The following is a 22,373-nucleotide window of genomic DNA, read 5'->3' as shown; positions in this document are numbered from 1 at the left end:
ACAAATGAAGCAAAATAGTCACGTGTCATTAGTTAAAATGTGTTTTTTTTGTCGTTAGAATACGATGTATACAAACAAACAAAAGTTATTTAATGACATGACAGTGATTTCATGATAGTCAGTTAACTTGTGGCTCCTATTATTCCTGCCTTATGTTGGTTTGTCTGGATTGACCTTTGAACTTATATCCAGCCAGTGTTGAACATTTCTGGATGAATTGTTGTTTTTTTTAATTATGGACGCTGCAATGGAGATAAAGAATTGAAGGAATGACCACTGGAGGGGGTATTGCTACCTGACATGATCCACTCGCTTGATTTAAACGCCGATGTCCGGCCCTAAAAATCTTTACTTACACGACCTTCCTGCAGTTCCTCACAGCTGGAATCAGGCGACGTCGTCCCTCATCTGAGGTCTTGTACTGCAACAGGTTCAGCTCATCCAGAACCTCCTCTGACATCTGCAGCAGGTAGGCCAGAGCTGAACAGTGGATCTCTGACAGTTCCCCTCTTTGATTTCTTCCCTGACTTCAGGAACTCTTGGATCTCCTGATGGACTGACTGATCCTTCATCTCCATCAGACAGTGGAAGATGTTTGATGCTTCTGTCTGGGGAGATTCATCACTGTTCGTCCTCCTTCAGGTTGTTGAGGACCTTCTGGATGGTTTTGGGTGGCTGTTCCTCTGATCCAACAGTCCACCCAAGATCCTCTGATGGACTCCAGAGAGAGACCATGAAGGAAGCGAACAAACAAGTCCAGGTGGCCATTTTCACTTTTGAGAGATTTCATTAGTGCTCTCCTGAGGAAGTCATCAAGAGATGTGACTGGATTGTTAAACAACCCAACAAACCCGGAAAAGGATTTGTTTCAAAATTCTAGGAACTGATATATAACCGTTGTGTGTCTTTCCTGGTGTAAGGTGGAACATGTAGACGGCAGCCAGAAACTCCTGAATGCTCAGATGAACAAACAGCAGTGACTGATTTCTGGAAGATCACACTCTCTCTCTTGAAGATCTCTGTACAAACTCCTGAGTACACCGACACCTCGGAGACGTCCAGTCCACATCGCTCCAGGTCTCTGAGTAGAACATGATGTTTCCTTTCTCCAGATGTTCAAACGCCAGCCGACCCAACTTCAGAAGGAGTTCTTTATCAGCCTCAGTCAGTTCCTCTGGTCTCTGCTTTCCTCCATACTCTTCCTCTCTTCTCTTTATCTGAACCCTCAGGAAGTGTGAGTAGAGGTCAGTCAGGGTTTTGGGCAGCTCTCCTCTCTGGTCTCTGGTCATCATGTCCTCCAGAACTATAGCAGTGATCCAGCAGAAAACTGGGATCAGACACATGATGTGGAGGCTCCTGGAGGCCTTGATGTGTGAGATGATTCTCTTGGACAGATCTTCATCACTGAACCTCCTCCTGAAGTACTCCTCCTTCTGGGAGTCAGTGAAGCCTCGTACTTCTGTGATCCTGTCAACACACGAGGGAGGAATCTGATGGGCTGCTGCAGGTCTGGAGGTGATCCAGATGAGAGCTGAGGGAAGCAGGTTCCCCTGGATGAGGTTCACCAGGAGCACGTCAACGGACGATACTTGTGTGACATCAGAGATGAGCTGATGCTTGTTGAAACCCAGTGAAAATCTGCTTTCATCCAGGCCATCAAAGATGAACAGAAGTTTCCAGACAGTCAGATCTTCTGCTCTGATCTTCTGTAATGTTGGATGGAAAACATGAAGCAGTGAGAGAAGACTGTGCTGCTCATCTCTGATCAAGTTCAGCTCCCTGCATGAGAGCGGAAGCACCAGACTGATGTCTTGGTTCTCCAAACCTTCTGCCCAGTCCAGACTGAACTTCTGCACTGAGAAGGTTTTTCCAATGCCGGCGACACCGTTGGTCAGAACCACTCTGATGTGTCTCTGTTGCTCAGATAAGACTTTGAAGATGTCCTGGCACTTGATTGGAGTGTCCTGGATGTTCTTCTTGAGGTTTCTCTCAAGCTGTCTCACCTCATGTGTGTGTGTCCACCTCCTCACTTTGTCCCTCAGTGATGTAGAGCTCAGTGTAGATCTCGTTCAGCAGGGTTCCACTTCCTGCTTCATTAGTTCCTTCAGTCACATGTTCACATCTCTCTTCAGACTCATCTTATGACCTTCTATCACCTCCTGCAGATCACTTCCTGAACATAAGTAAACCAATGATTTCCATCTATAATAAATCATCAACACAACTACAAATTCATGACATCACAAATTAAATCTCATATTGAACAGTTTTACTTTGTTTGGGCTTCATTTCAGCATCTCCAGATCTGCTTCCAGATTGTGAACAAGAGGACTCTCCTGGTGGAGCTGCCTGGTCCCAGTTTGATAGGATGTGCTCCCCCTCTCACTATGAAACACATCTCTATTAGTCCTTTGATTTATAGGATGAAAGACCTGATCAAGACTCAATATTGTTCCAGCATTTATGTCTGAATTCATCTTTCAGTTTAAACCTGATTCTTGTTTCTAATCAACAATATTCACATTAAGTCTGTAACTATATGACTGTCTGAGGTTTAAGTGTTAAACATCTCCAATAATAAACTCACAACCTGCTGCTGTTAATGTGACTAACAGCTGGCACACAAACACATCATCACGCTTTAGTTTCTTACATTTCCTCTGAACTTCTGAAGTTACTATTTCACGTTTGGACTGGTCACTCTTCAGGGACACCCTGCTGGGCACTGTGGACTCTGCTCTGTCCTCGTCCATCCTGAGGAAACATCAGAAATAGTGATGAGACTGTGATGAAGGTAAATAATCTGTAGAGGTTGGAGTTAAATAATCCCAATTCACTGCATTTTTATCAAACAGGAACATTTCTAATCCATTCTGGATAACAACTGAATCAATAAATCAATGATGTCCCTGTATAATTTTCATGTTTTCAGAGTTTAAGCTGCTTTTTAAACTGTTCCCTGCAGTGAGAAAAGAACTGGCACCTTTTCCAGCCCCTCATCCTGCAGCACTGAATGTGCTCTAAAGTTCTTTCCAGAGCAAACGTCTCTGCACTTGCAGCAACATGTTGTAGTCATGGATCCGTGAGGAGAACCGGATACAGGAAACGCCCCCACTTTGATCCCAAAACCCAACTGGTGGCCAACGCTGGTCTGGTCCGGACGACGGGACGCTGGTCCATCGGGCCCACAACACTGGTTTTCCACAGGCCAACATGGTGAAAGGACTGTGCACCGTTTCATTTTAAAGAGCTGATGAATTTCATTTTTCACGATAGTGGAGGCTAATACCTACAAAATGATGTTTTGTGTGGTTGTGAAATGTTCTAAGGCAGAGTGTGGTTCAGAAAACCTTACTTTAAAGTGAGCCTTGAGGTCCAATACCGAAGTTTTCAGGGTTCTCTTTGGACAGTCGCTCTTCATGGACACACAGCTGGGCACTGTGGACTGCTCTCTCTTCCTCTTCCATCACACATTCGCTCATTTTTAAATGTGAGTCTAAACGGTTAAGCAGGAACAGTCTGCTGACACAGAAAAGAAGATTAAAGAACATGATTCTCAGCATGAAGACAAGCAGAGTCTGTCCAATGACGTATTGTCGGCTCATTCACATCAAAATCTATTATATGATGTCACCCTGTACATCATACAGGCCACATATATATTGGAAAAAAGTTTTGGGACATCTTAAAAGTTTACACCATGTTAATATAAAATAGTTGTGGAAAAAATGTTTCTCCTGGGTGTTTCAAGGTGCGGTGGCATCAGACGGACGCACACAAATACAAATTAATCATTTTTTATCTGGTTATGGTTTACAAGAAAACCTAAATTCTTTCAAGATGTCAGTTCTCAACATTAAATTCAACAAAAGATATGAGAATGCATTCAAAACTAAACAGAAATACGTCATCACATCATCAAAAGTGGGTCAAATGCAGCATCATCTTCTGTCATCTCAGACAGGATTCCAAGAAGAGGATCTTCATTTTCAACAACGCACCTTGACATCTCATCATGGCTCGTCTGTCAGATTACAAGCAGCTTTTTTTGATCAGGCGCATCATGTTTCTCCCAACACATGATGGTGCTGGAAAAAACATTTGTAGCCTGACCTAGAGGTCAAAACTCTGCATGGCGTGCACAGCTACTAGTTGCAGCTGGTGGTTGTGGCGGAGGAGATCCCAAACATATCTAGCAAGCTTGTTTTGGAGCAGAGCTTGTCCACCACCTCTGACCCCACTCATCACAGAAGTCCCACCATATCCATGGCCAGGTGTGTTGGCAGCATTGGAGCCAGCCTCAGGAAAAAGGTGTGTCAATATCTCAGAAGTGATGATCAAGTTGCCACAACCCAACAGAAGTCAAGCAACCCAACATGCTGAATAGAATAGATGACACACAGCAAAGGGCAAAAAACACCCAATTCTGCTCAGACTAATCTTATCTGACCACATGTACAGGACCAAAAATATCAAAACACCATGGGTTTAGGTTTCGTTTCGTTTTCTTGACTGCTTCATTCAAAACAGAACACATTTCATAACCCATAATAACAAATTCATATTCCACAAAGACCCAGTTGTTAAAACAATAAAATGGAATGCCTTGATCTCTCCCTCTTTCCATACTCTCCTTTTTTAATAAAGGATTGATTGTCCCCCTGGTGGAGGGACAAAGAGAGGAGGCTAAAACTGTCGCGTTTGTGTCCCTCTTTCCGTGGATTTTTCCACTAACTGCAAATAATATTGTCGACTTATTGTGAGTATTAAAATGTGCTTCCTCAACCTCTAAAATGTTGGCTCAGGGTTAGCGGAAAACGCAGTTAGAGGAAACACGCTACAAAGTTTGATCATCCGTCACAACATTCCCGTCGACCAGCCGCAATGTGCGTCCGAAACACGCGCACGCTCATTGCGCACACGCAGCTTATTAAGCCGCATCTCGCAGCGGAACATTGATTCGAGACGACAGCAGTGAAAGAACCAAATGCTACCTGAATATTAGAGGTTTTCCATCAGGGCTCGGTCACTCAGATGGAGCCCGAAGTTGAGAACTTTCACTTTCGCTTCTTCTTCCTCTACACGTCACGTGTTTGTGGTTGGATCGCGTCATATTCAGCACAAGCGCCTCTCTTCAGAACAATTTGGTCCACGTTTTAATGACTGAAATACTGGGACAACTGGAGTTCGTCTGACAGATGTTCGTTTTTGGGTGCGGAATCAAACTGGGTCAACTTTTTGATCTATAGGATCCCCTCTGGTTCAAAGTGTCCCCTATAGGATATTGACAGTACTGACCTTTTGGGGGCTGCACACACCTCTTAATGGTGACGGCACCAACGGAGCTGATCCAGTTGTCATCAGCTGGCCAGTCTGACTCCAGCTCATTAGGGAAATTTGCTGATCTGGAGGAGAAGCTTTCAAAACTTGACGGGCTGGGGGGGGGGGTGACTGTAATTTTGGAATCAGCGTGCCAATTTTATTTTTAATCAGAATAATTTAGAATAATTTCAACAGGATATTTTCAAATTGTTCCCCAGTGTAACTTCACCTGAAATTGTGGACTCCAGAATATCACCATTAAATCCATTTAATCACTTAATAGCTGTGAATTTGAGCCGTGAGAAAAATATCTCTCCATCATGATTTCCAGAATTTTTCATCAATATCTGAGATTCTTCGAAAGCTTCGCTGGTGTTGGGTTTTTATTGCTTCTGCTTCATTTTCAGGCGCAGTTCTTTTATTTTTAAATCAAATCAAATCATCTTTATTTGTAATGTCTGTTGTAGTCAAACTTGGTGCTATGCAGAATCCCAGGGCCTGATCCCTAACAATCAACAGGAAAATCAGAGACATCATTCAGTTCATTTTAAAACCACTACATTAGATATTTTGAATAGCTGGTGCTGGTAATCGGAAGGATAAAACTATTCTGTAAAAATGTATATTTAGCTTTGTGAAATTGTGTTGTACAGGTCAAATAAGAAACAAGATCAACTGCTGAACCAGTGCAATTTATTTTTAATGTGTTAATCTCCACAAAGAAAGAAAACACAAACAACAAGTTTATAGTGGTCCAGTAATGCGCTATAGTCATACACCAGTACAGTTAACAATAACTCATGTTTTCCACCTCTTTTCCATCTTCAGTGGGAATAATCCAGTGCGTTCTGGGCTTGAACAAAGGTATTAAAAGCTGGCTGAATGTCTGAGGTGACTGAAGGACACACTTGGGCTTTTCTCAATAGAGAAGGGGCACGGCACAGTGCAGCAGGTTCTCATCTTTAAATTTACAGTATTCATGGGAATTTATTTGGTCATTTTGCTTCTTTTTATTTCCTATTTCCCACATTTCTTATTTGTTTTTATTAGATTGCAATAAATCCTATAACATTTACCAGACTGACTAAAGTCAAATGACCTGCGGTTCCCACCGATAGCCGTCATTCTGATGGGTTTTTGCTGGTTGCAGCTGAAATATTCCAATGCTCCATGACACAGAGACAGTAAATACTAAACCCTAAAGATTCTGAAGGCATGATGTAAAATAGTAACGTATAATACAGACATTTGAAGAGACAATTAAGAGAATGTTTCCATGCTCTAAGAGTGGCCGAGGAGCCATTTAGAACTTTATAAAGATGCATTGTGTGATACCAGGAACTAATTTAACTTCAAGGCGAAGCTGCTCCTGCTTTGTCGACCATCGACTGATCTCCTGAAAGTCCACCAGCGCTTTTTAAAAACGGAATTTTTCATCTATGGAGGGAGTAGACGCAGATGTTTCCACAGATGCTCTTCACCAGTGGTCAGTGAGTGATGCAGCAGATGAGCGGGAGTTGACTGGCTTCAACCAGCTACTGACTCAATGTCTTCAGCCCATAGTGTGGATTCTCTACGAGATCAGACGCAGCTTCACTCCTGAATCCTGCAGCTGGTTCTGACCCAGGTCCAGTTCTCTGAGATGGGAGGGATTGGACCTCAGCGCCAGGCCAGAGAGTCACAGCTGATCTCTGATAAGCTGCAGTACCTTAATCTAAATAAAGAAGGGAAACTTTTATAAGGTTATAAGTGAAACCAGTATTCATCTGAAAGGTTAATCAAAGGCATGATCTGTAAATATTTAATTTAGTTACAGGTTAAAAAATGATAGTAATATGTAATTACCACAATTCCAACCTCTCAGGTTTGCACTGTTCCAGAGGAGAATATATATTGTTCTGGCCCTCACTCTTCCAGGTTCTCCCACCTCTTTCCCTCCCATCTCATCATGGAGATCCATCTCACCTGTGGCTCATCTTTAAAGGCACAACCTGTCTTAGATGACTTCCTGTCTCCCTCACCATCTCCCTCCTCGTTGGCTGGTGTCTACCAGCACCCTCACCTAGTTTTGTCTAATTTTGGTTACCATCTGTGGCTTTTTCATTGTCCTTAAATCAATTTATCATGAATAAGTGGTCCCCATGTGGCCCTCCCTCCTGAAGGAACTGGGCACAACAACACACTCAGAAAGTGTGAGGACCCTCGGATGGAATAATGGCATTTTGAGAATGGTGTTTACCTCAGAGTTTCCAGTCGGCAGTTTGGAAAGTGGAGAAAACACAGAGCAGCTTCACTCCTGAATCCTTCAGCTGGTTCCCACTCAGGTTCAGTTCTCTGAGATGGGAGGGATTGGACCTCAGCGCCGAGGCCAGAGAGCCACAGCTGATCTCTGATAACCTGCTTCCCTTAATCTAAATAAAGAGGGAAACTTTTATAAGGTTATAAGTGAAACCAGTATTCATCTGAAAGGTTAATCAAAGGCATGATCTGTAAATATTTAATTTAGTTACAGGTTAAAATGATAGTAATATGTAATTACCACAATTCCAACCTCTCAGGTTTGCACTGTTCCAAAGGAGAATATATATTGTTCTGGCCCTCACTCTTCCCAGGTTCTCCCACCTCTTTCCCTCCCATCTCATCATGGAGATCCATCTCACCTGTGGCTCATCTTTAAGGCACAACCTGTCTTAGATGACTTCCTGTCTCCCTCACCATCTCCCTCCTCGTTGGCTGGTGTCTACCAGGCACCCTCACCTAGTTTTGTCTAATTTTGGTTACCATCTGTCGGCTTTTTCATTGTCCTTAAATCAATTTATCATGAATAAGTGGTCCCCGTGTGGCCCTCCCTCCTGAAGGAACTGGGCACAACACACACACTCAGAAAGTGTGAGGACCCTCGGATGGAATAATGGACATTTTTGAGAATGGTGTTTACCCCAGAGTTTCCAGTCGGCAGTTTGGAAAGTGGAGAAAACCACAGAGCAGCTTCACTCCTGAATCCTTCAGCAGGTTCCCACCAGGTCCAGTTTTCTGAGATGGGAGGGATTGGACCTCAGCGCCGAGGCCAGAGAGCCACAGCTGATCTCTGATAAACTGCAGCGCTCTAATCTGAAAAATGCAGGATGAGGTTATACGGTGCAGGTCTGCATGTTATCTGCGTCAGTACTAAACCTACGTTAGTTCTTAGTTGGGTCAGACCTGAATTCACGATATTACAAGGAATTTTTTTAATGTGGTGCATCACAGCAGTGTTGAGAACAGCCTCACTTCACCATCTTAGCAGCTGGTATATAGGTAGAAAAATGAAGACTGACCTGAGCCTCTCCAGTTTACAGTTTGGACTCTCCAGTCCAGAACAGAGCCGCTTCACTCCTGAATCCTGCAACGTGTTGGAGCTCAGGTCCAGAACCCTCAGATGGGAGAGGTTGGACTTCAGAGCTGAGGCCACAGAATCACAGCTGGTCTCTGATAACCTGCAGTCCCATAGGCTAAAATAACAATTATTTTGAGAGAAGACAAATAAAAATCAACATGTACCAGAGCAAAACAGCTTACAAGCAACAAACCTCTGGTCCTGCACCGGCTTATCTGCCGTATGTTCCTATTTTGGGTTCTTTCAGGGCGGTTGGACAAGATCTACAGCGTATGTAAAGTGTGTGTAGGTCAAAATACCTTCCAAGTTTGTGAGACCACATTTCTCAATAGCACTCAACTCTTGTCAGGAGTTGGGACAAAGCGACCCACTCCTGATAGCTTGTGGGCGATGCTGCAGCGACCCTGCAATCCCTACACTCTCTGGTGAAACCAAATCAAAGGTTTTAGACACTGCTGGATGCTGGAAGGGTGGCTATAGTCTGGACGCATCGTTCCCCTGACTGCACATTTCTCCAACAATGATTGGCAGCTGGTGTCACTTGTTCTCCAGATGAGAGAAGGAAAGAGAGCCACCCCACAGTGTGTTTGATTGCCCCACTGCAAGCTCAATGCTGCCAGAAAACATTGCAGGAGCATCAATTCCCCTCAGGGCATCAACAAGGACCTCAGGAAAAGGTGCAGCTGCCACCTACTAGAGACAAGCACACTGAGCTGAGATTCAAAGCCCTCTCCTCCCCAGAGAAGAGCTTGTTTGTTGGAGGCTCTTCTGGGCGATACCTGGTGCCACAGCTCCAGCTCAGCCCGTCTCTGGAGCTGAGGTGGAGCTTAGCAAGTTTCATGGTTCTCCACCACTTCCTCTCGCTGAGGACCTTCTCAGCTGGTGGTTTCTGCTCCACCTTCCAAGTTGAGCAGGTGATACTTCTGCATTCCTGCCACCAGTGTCTCTGCAGAAAGAGTCTTCTCTCCTGTTTTATATTATATTATAGAAAATTAGGATTTTTGGTTGATGTCTTAGATGTTGTTGACTAAGAGCAGGTTTTTCTTTAATAACATAGAAAGATTCGATGAGAAGAGCAAATGTATTATTTTATGAGCTACTTCCACTACTATTATATACACATACTTCCATATTGTCTTAGATTGCAAGCTGCATTTATTGCATCGTTCATAGAAAGTCATATTTGTGAGGAGAAAAACTCAAATAAGGTCATTTTCTTTAATGATCATTACAACAGAAGGAGGCGATGAACAAACAGATTTATGTAAAAATGTGTGAAAACTTATGGATGGAAACCTTTTAAAATGGTTGCATTGTGTAGAATCGGTGTAGAATCAACTTGTTGACTTCTGATTTGGACTCCAATGGAAGTGAGGTGCAACAATTGTGGATGCTGAAAGCTTCAGATCTTCATGAAGGTTTCTGTGGTTGGACTGACCTGCTGCCCTTTAAGAGGGAGGCAGGTTTGGGCTTCTGGCTGGAATGAAGCCACCTAAGATGAGAATGACTGCAGGCTTTCGGTACCAAGGTTTAAGGGTGCTCACTTCACACTTGGGCTTTTCTCTTTTTTGGGATGGCTTTTCTCAGGAGAGAAGGGGCATGGCACACTGCAGCAGCTTTCTTTTGGGTTTCTAGTTTTCCTTCTGATCTTTAAAAGACAGGAAGAACCATTTTTGATTGGTCTGAATGTTTGGGCGGTTTTGTGGCCAGCCTAAAATAAAACAAGACAAATCTACAACTGATACTTCCTTTCTAGTCATTGATGACCATCCTCACATGGGACAGATTTCCACAACCAATTTAATACTGCAAATCTGTCCTGTGTGGTCTTTTTTCTGAGAACTGTAACACTACGTTTATAACAAAGATCAAACATGGAAACATTTATTGTCTAACTAGTTACACCTGGGAAAGTACTGGATCATCTCTGACTGACCTGAGAGTCTCCAGCTCACAGAGAGGATCCTGGAGAAAACCACAGAGCAGCTTCACTGCTGAATCCTTCAGCTGGTTCCCACTCAGCTCCAGAACCTTCAGATGGGAGGGATTGGACCTCAGCGCCGAGGCCAGAGAGTCACAGCTGATCTCTGATAAACTGCAGTCCCACAGCCTGGAAAAGGAATAAATGGGGCAAATAAAAACACATTTCTAAATCTGAAAATGAGAGAAAAGCAGAAAATGTAAAGAAATTTAGAAAAGACCAACAGAGGCCTCCTGACCTGAGCGTCTCCAGTCTGCAGTTTGGATGCATCATTGCAGAAGACAGTAACTTTACTCCGGCATCTGTCAGGCTTTGGTTCCAGCTTAAGATCAGCTCCCGTAGATGAGAAGGGTTTGACGTCATTGCTGAGGCCACAACTTCCCAATGACTCTTTGAAAGAAAACCATAAGGCAGTCTGTTGTGCATGAAACAAAAATAGTGAGTCAAACTTTGGGATTTCTCATCAACTCATCTGAGAATCTACCTCAACACAAATGTAGCTCATTTCCTGGAAAAGCTAAATTCAACACCGTAGAGCAACAGTTTGAACGACCATCAGATCTGAAATGCAACTGAATTATTCTTAACATTTGTCTTATTTTAGAACAGCTCATAATTACTCAATATTTAAAATTATTATAGCAAATGGTTTAAAGAAACATGCATCTTTTTATCTGTCTATCGGCTCTTTGGATATTTTGCATTTCATCCAATTTGTACGATGGTGCGTCAAGTCTTAATTCAGCGATCCGATCGATGACATCAGAGTCTCTGGTTGCATCGATTGCCCTCAGCTTCTGTTCTATCTGCCTGTTTCCCTTCAAATCATTTTCACTGCACCTTTTGTTGCTAGTGATGAAGTTGCCACCTAACGGGTGTGGAAAGGCTCAAACAATTTTGTGGGTCACATAAAGGCTCCAAACGGAACCGCCACAAAGACCTAAAACACCCATTTAAACCAACGTGGCCGGCTGTTTTTACGTTGAACAAATGAAGCAAAATAGTCACGTGTCATTAGTTAAAATGTGTTTTTCTCTGTCGTTAGAATACGATGTATACAAACAAACAAAAGTGATTTAATGACATGACAGTAATTTCATGATAGTCAGTTAACTTGTGGCTCCTATTATTCCTGCCTTATGTTGGTTTGTCTGGATTGACCTTTGAACTTATATCCAGCCAGTGTTGAACATTTCTGAATGAATTGTTTTTGTTTTTTTTAATTAATGGACGCTGCAATGGAGATAAAGAATTGAAGGAATGACCACTGGAGGGGGTATTGCTACCTGACATGATCCACTCGCTTGATTTAAACGCCAATGTCCGGCCCCAAAAATCTTTACTTACTCGGCCTTCCTGCAGTTCCTCACAGCTGGAATCAGGCGACGTCGTCCCTCATCTGAGGTGATGTACTGCTGCAGGTTCAGCTCATCCAGAACCTCCTCTGACATCTGCAGCATGTAGGCCAGAGCTGAACAGTGGATCTCTGACAGTCTCCTCTCTGATTTCTTCTCTGACTTCAGGAACTCTTGGATCTCCTGATGGACTGACTCATCCTTCATCTCCATCAGACAGTGGAAGATGTTGATGCTTCTGTCTGGGGAGAATTCATCACTGTTCAGCTCCTTCAGGTTGTTGAGGACCTTCTGGATGGTTTCTGGGTGGTTCTCCGTCTGATCCAACAGTCCACCCAAGATCCTCTGATTGGACTCCAGAGAGAGACCATGAAGGAAGCGAACAAACAAGTCCAGGTGGCCATTTTCACTTTTGAGAGATTTCATTAGTGCTCTCCTGAGGAAGTCATCAAGAGATGTGACTGGTTCAGAATATTCTAGGAACTTATTTATAACCACTGTGTCTTTCCTGGTGTAACGGTGGAACACGTAGACGGCAGCCAGAAACTCCTGAATGCTCAGATGAACAAAGCAGTAGACTGATTTCTGGAAGATCACACTCTCTTTCTTGAAGATCTCTCTGTACAAACTCCTGAGTACACCGACACCTCGGAGACGTCCAGTCCACATCGCTCCAGGTCTTCTGAGTAGAACATGATGTTTCCTTTCTCCAGATGTTCAAACGCCAGCCGACCCAACTTCAGAAGGAGTTCTTTATCAGCCTCAGTCAGTTCCTCTGGTCTCTGCTTTCCTCCATACTTCTTCTGCTTCCCTCTTTATCTGAACCCTCAAGAAGTGTGAGTAGAGGTCAGTCAGGGTTTGGGGCAGCTCTCCTCTCTGGTCTCTGGTCATCATGTCCTCCAGAACTATAGCAGTGATCCAGCAGAAAACTGGGATCAGACACATGATGTGGAGGCTCCTGGAGGCCTTGATGTGTGAGATGATTCTCTTGGACAGATCTTCATCACTGAACCTCCTCCTGAAGTACTCCTCCTTCTGGGAGTCAGTGAAGCCTCGTACTTCTGTGATCCTGTCAACACACGAGGGAGGAATCTGATGGCTGCTGCAGGTCTGGAGGTGATCCAGATGAGAGCTGAGGGAAGCAGGTTCCCCTGGATGAGGTTCACCAGGAGCACGTCAACTGACGATACTTGTGTGACATCAGAGATGACCTGATGCTTGTTGAAACCCAGTGAAAATCTGCTTTCATCCAGGCCATCAAAGATGAACAGAAGTTTCCAGACAGATCTTCTGCTCTGATCTTCTGTAATGTTGGATGGAAAACATGAAGCAGTGAGAGAAGACTGTGCTGCTCATCTCTGATCAAGTTCAGCTCCCTGCATGAGAGCGGAAGCACCAGACTGATGTCTTGGTTCTCCAAACCTTCTGCCCAGTCCAGACTGAACTTCTGCACTGAGAAGGTTTTTCCAACGCCGGCGACACCGTTGGTCAGAACCACTCTGATGTGTCTCTGTTGCTCAGATAAGACTTTGAAGATGTCCTGGCACTTGATTGGAGTGTCCTGGATGTTCTTCTTGGAGGTTCTCTCAAGCTGTCTCACCTCATGTTGTGTGTCCACCTCCTCACTTTGTCCCTCAGTGATGTAGAGCTCAGTGTAGATCTTGTTCAGCAGGGTTCCACTTCCTGCTTCATGAGTTCCTTCAGTCACATGTTCACATCTTCTCTTCAGACTGATCTTATGACCTTCTATCACCTCCTGCAGTTCACCACCCTCTGAAACAAACAATCTTTTAAATCATTTTACAATTGTCATCTACAGCAGTAACACAGATGTCCTCAACTGGAAAATATTGTCATGTTTGAATGATAGAAGCAACAGTCGGGTAATGACCCATCTTACTGTCACTTTAAATGTTATGTCTTCTTATGTACACCTATTCTTTTATTTCATTGGGTTTCAATCTAATTTAGTCTATAACAACCATTTCCATGTCTTCCAAGAGTTTGCTTGGACTAAACAGCTGGTAAAAGCTGGATGATATTTAGAAAAACACATCAAACCTTCTCCAAACACATCATACTCAGCAGACCCATTGTCCTGTAAAGGTCACCTGCCTTCAACTCTTTAACACTTTCCAGAACTAAATGACTAAATGTTGCTAAATACTGTCTAAGCATTTAGGAAGGTCTTCAGAGGGTCCAGGGGTTCCAGTGGAACCAAACAAGAGCTCTCTGGATCTTCTCTTGCACATTGTAAATACACAAGTTGTTCCTTTATTCCGACCCAAAAGTATCTTATTAATACAAATGTACGAGCTTACGTGAGACGCTGTTGTTCAGGTCGGCGGTCTGCAGTTCAGTTCTCCGTTTCTTTTCACCCTCGGGACAGGAGGAATCTCCAATGGAAGCAGACCGTTTCTGATAGCTGTCAAAAATGGGAATAGTGGTTATACATGTCTACTGGGCGTTAGCAACGCCTAAGAAAGGCTGCGTTCACTTCTACTTTCAGTTTGCTCTGACAGCTGAAGATTGAATGAACACTGAGCAAAAAATATAAAGTTATTTACGTTCTAACAAGCTCGTTTAGTTGGAGAAAAGTGTATTTGATCTAAGTGTTTAGTGGCTTTTCCTCATTGTGAATTTATGTTAAAAATAAAAGTGCCAAATCAGGAATATAAACTCATAGAATAGAACAAAAGTTCTCCATTTATGCTCCAAATACAGTAGTCTGGTCTCTGAAACTGATCATTAAATAGCACAGAGGTCACGCATATTCAAAAGCTTATTTCAACCATTTAGAAATGACTGATATTGTTGTCTATGGGTTTATTAGAACCAGGAGCCTTATAAATAGACTTTTTAATGAATTTTCATGACATGTGGTGGAACAGTGTGGCAGAACAAGCTGCACAGACCTGCCATGTCTTACCCATCCGTATCTAAATGGAGAGCTGTAGCACTCTGCAATGATGGATATTGTTGGGAAACTTTAAAATATATGCCTAGGAATTTTAGTGAGATGATGTTAACCCATGTAGGAGAAATGACCAGTTAAAAACAGAAGCAATTTTCAGTTTTAAAAGATTTACCACACTAAAATTAACATGGGAGTTAATGGGAGCGAACGCCTGACATGTTGGTGCACCGTTTCATTTTAAGGACCTGATGAATTTCATTTTTCACGATAGTGGAGGCTAATACCCGCAAAATTATGTTTTGTATGGTTGTGAAATGTTCTAAGGCAGAGTTATGTGGTTCAGAAAACCTTACTTTAAAGGTGACCCTTGAGGTCCGATACCAAAGTTTAAAGGGTGCCACACAAACACATCATCACACTTTAGTTTTCTTACATTTGGTCTGAACTTCTGAAGTCTATTGATCTACCTATGGACCAGTCACTCTTCAGGGACACCCTGCTGGGCACTGTGGACTCTGCTCTGTCCTCGTCCATCCTGAGGAAACATCAGAAATAGTGATGAGACTGTGATGAAGGTAAATAATCTGTAGAGGTTGGAGTTCAATAATCCCAATTCACTGCATTTTTATCAAACAGGAACATTTCTAATCCATTCTGGATAACAACTGAATCAATAAATCAATGATGTATCTGTCTAATTTTCATGTTTTCAGAGTTTAAGCTGTTTTTTTTAACTGTTCCCTGCAGTGAGAAAAGAACTGGCACCTTTTCCAGCCCCTCATCCTGCAGCACTGAATGTGCTCTAAAGTTCTTTCCAGAGCAAACGTCTCTGCACTTGCAGCAACATGTTGTAGTCATGGATCCGTGAGGAGAACCGGATACAGGAAACGCCCCCACTTTGATCCCAAAACCCAACTGGTGGCCAACGGTGGTCCGGCAACGACGGGGACGCTGGTCCATCGGGCCCACAACACTGGTTTTCCACAGGCCAACATGGTGAAAGGACTGTCTTCAGCTCAGCCACTAAATTATCTGGTGCTACATAAACATACTAGTCAGGACTTTTTAACTTCCCTCCTTTGTTCCCCTCTTCAATTATTTCTATGATCCAAGTCCTCAAAGATCACTGCTCTATTTAAAATAGATGAAAGAAATTACACCCACTCCTGCATTTCTTTCACAGTGGTTCCACAACATAGAACAATAAACCACTGTGAGAAAACGTGCAACATGAACCCAAAATCCTGTTGGTGTCCTGTGATCCTGTGTGGATTTATTTAATTATTTTTAAAGTTTATTGTCTTAAATAATACCAAAATATCCAGCTGTAACCTGGACTGTTGAACAACTCTAATAACTCTAAGAGCTTTTCACCTGTCACAAAAATGTCGCTCTTCCTGCTTCGTCTGAACAGAATACTTTCACTTTTAAAACCTAATCAGCAGCTTTATGGCGTATATATTACTACCATTAAAGCATTCTGGGAGGGTTTAAAGTTCTTTTAGGATCAGTAGCAAAGAGCAGAAAAATAAACTAAACTTCACTTAAAAAGACTATTCAACTATAACTAAAGCCAGACTATAAGAAAGTTAAATAAGACCTCTTCATTTATAATGTATAACGATGTTTTGTGCTAAAACTAAATATGAAGTCTTGTTGAATTCTTAAGCCAAGAATTCTTCAGCTCTATGCAGCTCTCAATAGTAACAAAAATGTTTTAAATCTTGATTTTATCTCCAAACACAACTGTCAATTCTTTTCAATAATGCTCTTCGTTTCCACTCACCTTGGGTCTTCAGTCTTTTCTCTGCTAGGGAAATTACTTTTAAAAACTGGTTTGTTGGGTTTCCAGTTTCTGGGACCGTTGTTGCGGTGTCTACCTGCAGGGGGCGTGGAGGAGCCGCTCATCAGCCACAGTGGCCCCGCAGACACACGCACCTGCGGTCTCTCTTCAATCTCCCGTTAGATTTAAGGACAGAACTCCCGTCTGCCAGCGGCGGAGTGTTTTCGGCCTCATCGCCAAACCCTGACTTCTGTGGCTTGACTATTTTTGAGAGTTTTCCTAGCGGACTTGTTTTGGACTCTCTCGAGGTCTCTCCGCCTCTCTGTGAACGCGGACCGAACTGTTCTGGTTCACTAAAATAAAAAGACGCTTTTCGGACACTATTCTCCACCATTATTCAACCTGGTTAAATAAATAAGATGTATGATGCTTCAGAGATTTAGAAAGACTTGTAAAAGCAGCATATTTCTGCAGCCCTGGAGTCCAGGAGGAGCAGCAGAGGTCAGAATGTGTCGGAGCGCGTTTAACTATTGTCTGCAGTTCCACGCGTGTCCACCGGGTGGCGGTAAAGCACCACGTGATATTTCTCCTTTTTGGAACTTCTTCAGATGCGTTGAGCTTTAAATCTTCACCTGTCGCTCCCTTTAAGCTCTAAACTTTGCGGTTCTGTGTGTAGTTTGTTGGTTTAAATATTTCTGATGATTTCTGATGACAACTGAAACTGTCAATGGCCAATAGAAAGTTCGTCCATTGTTCTACTGCGTCACACATTTTCATTATTTATTGTCATTTTAGGGTCTAAACTGGGCCAGTTCTGTGAGCTGTTTTGCTTTTTCTGTGCACCAGATGTTCCAGGCAGGTTCCATCATCGGACACAGACGGAGACAGGTCACGTGACAACAGTCAGCCTTTAGTTCTTTATTACAGGAGGATCTGGTTTATATACAGACACGTATCTGCAAAATACTAAAAAGTCTATGAACCCAAAGTACTAAAAAGTCTACATCCACGCACACGCGTGTATTAAGTGTTTATACACACGTGTGCGCGTACGTGCACACTGTATATTCATCTAATAACTGTTAGTTTCTAAAACAGCAAAGTAGAGTCACTGAGGCACGGCTTCACCTCCTTTACACCGAGGTTTCACTGAGGCAGGTGTGATGAACTGTTGCAGAAGGAAAAGCATGGAACATGTTAATAACCGGACACAACAACACTCAGGTTTATTGTCTGACGGCATCAGTGTCTCTGGTTGCATCTGTCTGAGGAGCATTGTGAAACCAGGAGCAGTGTAAATGAGGGGGGGGGCAGTGAGTGGATGCTGCATTCATCAAACACACAATAGTCAGAAGAGAAGAAGGAAGAACAGAAGCCCGTGTTCCTCAGTGCTGGTGTGGAGACGCCTGTTTGGAGGAGCAGGAAGCAGGCTGGACTCTTCCAGCTGGCTTTAATGCCACTTCTCTTCTGAGAACCTCCCAGCAGCTTTCTCTCCACCATCTTTTTACGCTGAAGCTTTTTGATCATTTCAGGTCAGATGTTCTTGGACTGAGGTTAAACATGTTTGTTCTTGTGCTCGGAGCGAACCGACGATCCTCTAAAGTCAGGCATCCTAAAGGGGGATGTTTTCTGAGGCCTGGAGGCTTTAAAGTGGCGCTTTTACCCACTTGTCCTCGTTCTGTTGGAAACTTGATCCAAAAACCTTTTCTGGAGCTTCATGTTCTGCTTTTTTGAAGGAATGAAATGGTTTCATCAGCGCTGCGGGGGCTGAGCAGGCTTCATAAATCTGAAGCTCTGAGATCCTTTAAAGATCTCCTGGAATCAGCAGATGGGGGTTTGATCCAAAACTGTAAGAATCAGTCAAGCTATCAAATCTTGACTCAGTCCAAGCGTGAACCAGTCCATCCAGAGCTGATTATGGCTCAGCCAGGAGGAAAGCACGGCCTGGGGGGGTTCATATGGAGCAGGCACACTCTGGCTCTATTGCTACTGAAAACAGCCCTTCAGCACAGCAGCCTGAAATACAGTTCTGGAGAACACCTGTTCCCAACAGAACCTGTTTAAAACGGGACCAGTAAAGATGCCCGGCGTGACCACGACCACGGGGAGAGAGGGGGGGGGGCAGAGACAGGCGGTAACGCCGCTGCCCACCGATTCACCTGGAAACAACAAAAACCCCAGCAGCTTGGACCCAATATGGCAGCGTGTTCCTCAGAAACGCTCCTCAAACTCTCCCCACAGCTTCATTGCTAAACAGGATTTGGGTTTTTTTGTCCGTGCTAAATGGAAAGTGTTTGTCCTTTGGTGGTCCAACAGGACCAGGATTTGGATGGATGGATGATTTGATGTTATTGAGAATAAAAACAGCTGAAAATGGAAGCGGAGATGTTTCAGAGCACCAGAGTTCAGAAAGAGTTTCTAATCAAACACCGCCTGTTGGGAATGATGAATGGATGCATTTTTATTCATCTGGTGAATAAAAGACTACGTGGTGTTAGACTGATTATTAATTATAATTGTTAGACTGGTGTTGGATTTAAAAAGTCTCAATATTTGCCAACAGCCGCACGCTTTAAGAATTTACCCCGTGTGTAAATAATTCAGAATGAAGAGGGGCGCAGAAGAAAAGGTCGTTCCTCTACGTTTCTGCAGCGACATCACAGTTGTAGAGGGTGTTAGCGGGCGCTAACCAGAGCCAGCACAGCTCACTTCCCTCCCGCCGCTGATGCTAGCTGCAGATTCTTAAAGAGTTTCCCCGTTGAAGCTTAAGGGATCCCTCCAGGGCCGGCCGGGGCGAAGGGCCTGTCATCCTGCCTTATGAAGTGCAGCAGCTTCTTTCTTCTCCTCGCCCTGCCATATTTCTATTTAGCAGGTCTGCGGCCGTGCAGGCTTCAGAAAAACGGATCAGAGTGGATGGTTTGTGAAAAGGGAGGCAGCCGCGGTGAATATGCACTCGCCAAATCAACGCCCAGGACGCACCCTGCGGAGGTCAAGGTGAACCCGAACGGGATCCGCGTGAAGCACAGGGAAGCACTCGCTGCTCCTTCCTGTCGCGCCCGCCGTGCCAAAGGTTCCCTGTTTATCTGTGAGAGGGGACAGCGAGCACGAGTAATACCCCACGTGCACCCCCACGTGCACGCGTGGGGCGGCGTTCTGCGTCTCTTCCGAGTTCAAGCGGCCTCTCTTGCTGCCCGTACGCTCGCGCCTCCTTATTTAGATTAACAAACGTAATAAATCCATCATTCAATCCGCAGCCATTGTGGAATTGATCCACTTCAATTCCAGGAAGTGCTCTTTGTTGTAAACACAGCATTATTTATCAGGAAGCCAAAGTGTCGTGTCTCATTAAGGACAGCTAAATGGGATTTGGAGTAAATATGGCGCATGGATAGCGCGATTTACATCGGCTTATTTATTTGTGATCCCGCTATTATGGAAAGCATGGTAGCAATCTCATCATCATTCATTCTGTAATTAACTCCCTCTTTCTTTATCTGCTGGAAGAACGTCTTAATTGCCTCCCAAACCAGAGCGCCGCCCCTCCCCCACCCCTGCAGCTTGATGGAGGAGGTGCTACAGCTTCATTTAATGTTCAGTCATTAAAGAACCTTTACTGTGGAACCCTGAACTGCTCTTCAAACAACACCAGGAATAACATCTGGGCCCAAACACCGGTCGGGGACGTTTATAGCCGCGTTACTGGGTCAAATAAATCACGCTAACGCCAATAAAACGTTAAATTTAGCTTCGCTGGCACGCTGTGTGGTTCAAAAACGATGACACTTTAAACTTAATGGCAGCAACGATCCCATTACACATGCCCCAACACACACACGCTAATGTTCAAGCACACGTGTAGCGCCACACACGCCTGCCTCACAAGTTCCAGCCAACACTGAGTGATGCCGCTGCATCTGCATGATGTTTTATTCATGCTATCAGGGCTGTATCCATTCACGAGTGATCGTATTCCTCTGTGGGCCTCCTGAGCAGGTCTGCCTCAGATATGGGAGAGATCCGACCGGAGGGGGGGCGCGGCGCCGCAGGACCTATCGGAAGCCGTCATACTGGTCAGCAGCAACGCTAGCAGGAGCGTGAGGCACGTCCCAGGGTGGGAAGGTGTGCATTAGCATTAGCAACAGATGGCTCATCTGCACATCAACAGGAGCAAAGCTCGATGCCTTGAAGAAGTTTTGGAAAGTTTTGGAAGAGTCCAGGCCTCTTCCTGCCCTGACCAGATGGCTTTTTTATCCTCTCACCTCCCCAAAGCTATTCCTTATCACTGAGCCTAAAAACTGCCCCCTGTGGCTTTTTATCTACATTCGGGGAAATCGATGCCCACTAGCAGCTCCCCGATACATGATGGGATGTACCGTCCTAATTGCCAGAATCAGTTTCTTACCAATATTGAATTGCTGCACATTAAAAGGCTGAATCCTGTCCGCCTGTTTAATGACTTAGCAGCCTTATTCCGGGTGGGTGGTGCACTCTGGGATTTGATCGTGCTACTGCAGCAAAATGTGGTTCATCTGGAGCCAGCGCCAGGAACAGCCAGAAAGGGGGGACGCGGCCCCCAAAACCCACCCTGCGCGTCACATTTTAGCTTTGCACCAATTAGGCCACTTTCTAAACCCTGTCAGCTCGCCTCTCCTCTCATGTGACCATCGCGAGAAGCGAGCCTGACTCAGCCAATTCGAGCCGGGGCCAGCTGCGGGATGGAGGCGCACCGCCGCGCAGGACGCGCGTTCTCACCGCGGGCGGAAACGCGGCGGCCGCGTCCGGCAGCGTTTGGATGGTGCCGGAGAGCGCGGCGCATCCTGCAGCTACATCAGGTCCTCAGCTGCGGCGTGGAGGAGGAGGAGGAGGAGGAGGAGGAGGAGGAGGAGGAGGACGCGAAAATACCGTCTGGAACCGGCCATGTCGCGTCACGCAGAGATCGATCCGATCAGATAACCTTCAGATAACATTGATAAAGAAGGCTTAATGAAACGTTTGTGCCAGTCCTGCGAAATAACAGCCACAGGTGCACGTTTATCACCTTTATTAGAGACATGAAGGTGTCAATCATGAACTCGTTCCAGATACCTGCGAGTGGGGAAATGTGTTCATCCTCGGTGACACAGAAAACAAAAAACCCCAAGAATCAAAACTGCCCTCGTCCACCCAGCATCATCTAGAGGAAAAATAACATCCGTAAAAAGGAAAAAAAAGAGACTCGACACTGCCAGCAAAAGTACAAGCAAACCGAAAAAGGTGAAACACACAAAAAAAACCAAAAATAAAAATAGAAACGACAAACCTGCGAGCTGCAAGAAAAGTACCAGGTTAAAAATGATTCCTTCAGATAAAGAAAAGAGGAAAGAAAGTCAAAGCAAAGGTCTGGATCGGTGAGGTCGACCCGAAATCACAAAACTCGAAGGCAAACAAGCAACACTGCAAAATGCAAACCAAACCAGCAACCAAACAACAGAAAAGGAACAAAAATGTGGGGAAAATGTCTCAAAACCACCAATCAACGCGTGAAAAATCAATCTGACAAAAGCTGCTCGAGGCGAGCGCGGAGCGGCGTGACCTTTGGAGCGTAGGACGCTTGGCAGGAGCATTGTCCTACTGAGACAGGCTGATTGTGCTCCTGCCCT

The 22,373-nt window shown here is 44.4% G+C and overlaps 2 protein-coding genes across 5 annotated transcripts in view; both read right to left on the bottom strand.

Moving 5' to 3' along the window:
• Window positions 1-22,373, bottom strand: part of LOC130520296 (NACHT, LRR and PYD domains-containing protein 12-like) — a 47,445-nt gene that overhangs the window by 5,793 nt on the left and 19,279 nt on the right. The window lies entirely within an intron of this gene.
• LOC130520297 (NLR family CARD domain-containing protein 3-like) lies at window positions 8,820-13,176 on the bottom strand. Its single transcript, XM_057024015.1, has 4 exons — window positions 12,027-13,176; window positions 10,918-11,094; window positions 10,635-10,808; window positions 8,820-9,665 (listed from the first exon to the last, which is right to left on the bottom strand). Exons 1-4 carry the CDS (start codon window positions 12,701-12,703, stop codon window positions 9,536-9,538), a joined length of 1,158 nt encoding a protein of 385 aa, XP_056879995.1. The 5' UTR covers window positions 12,704-13,176; the 3' UTR covers window positions 8,820-9,535.

This window comes from Takifugu flavidus, unplaced genomic scaffold (genome assembly GCF_003711565.1).
Source record: "Takifugu flavidus isolate HTHZ2018 unplaced genomic scaffold, ASM371156v2 ctg340, whole genome shotgun sequence".
Taxonomy (NCBI): Eukaryota; Metazoa; Chordata; class Actinopteri; order Tetraodontiformes; family Tetraodontidae; genus Takifugu; species Takifugu flavidus.
This window is presented reverse-complemented; position numbering and strand designations above follow the sequence as displayed.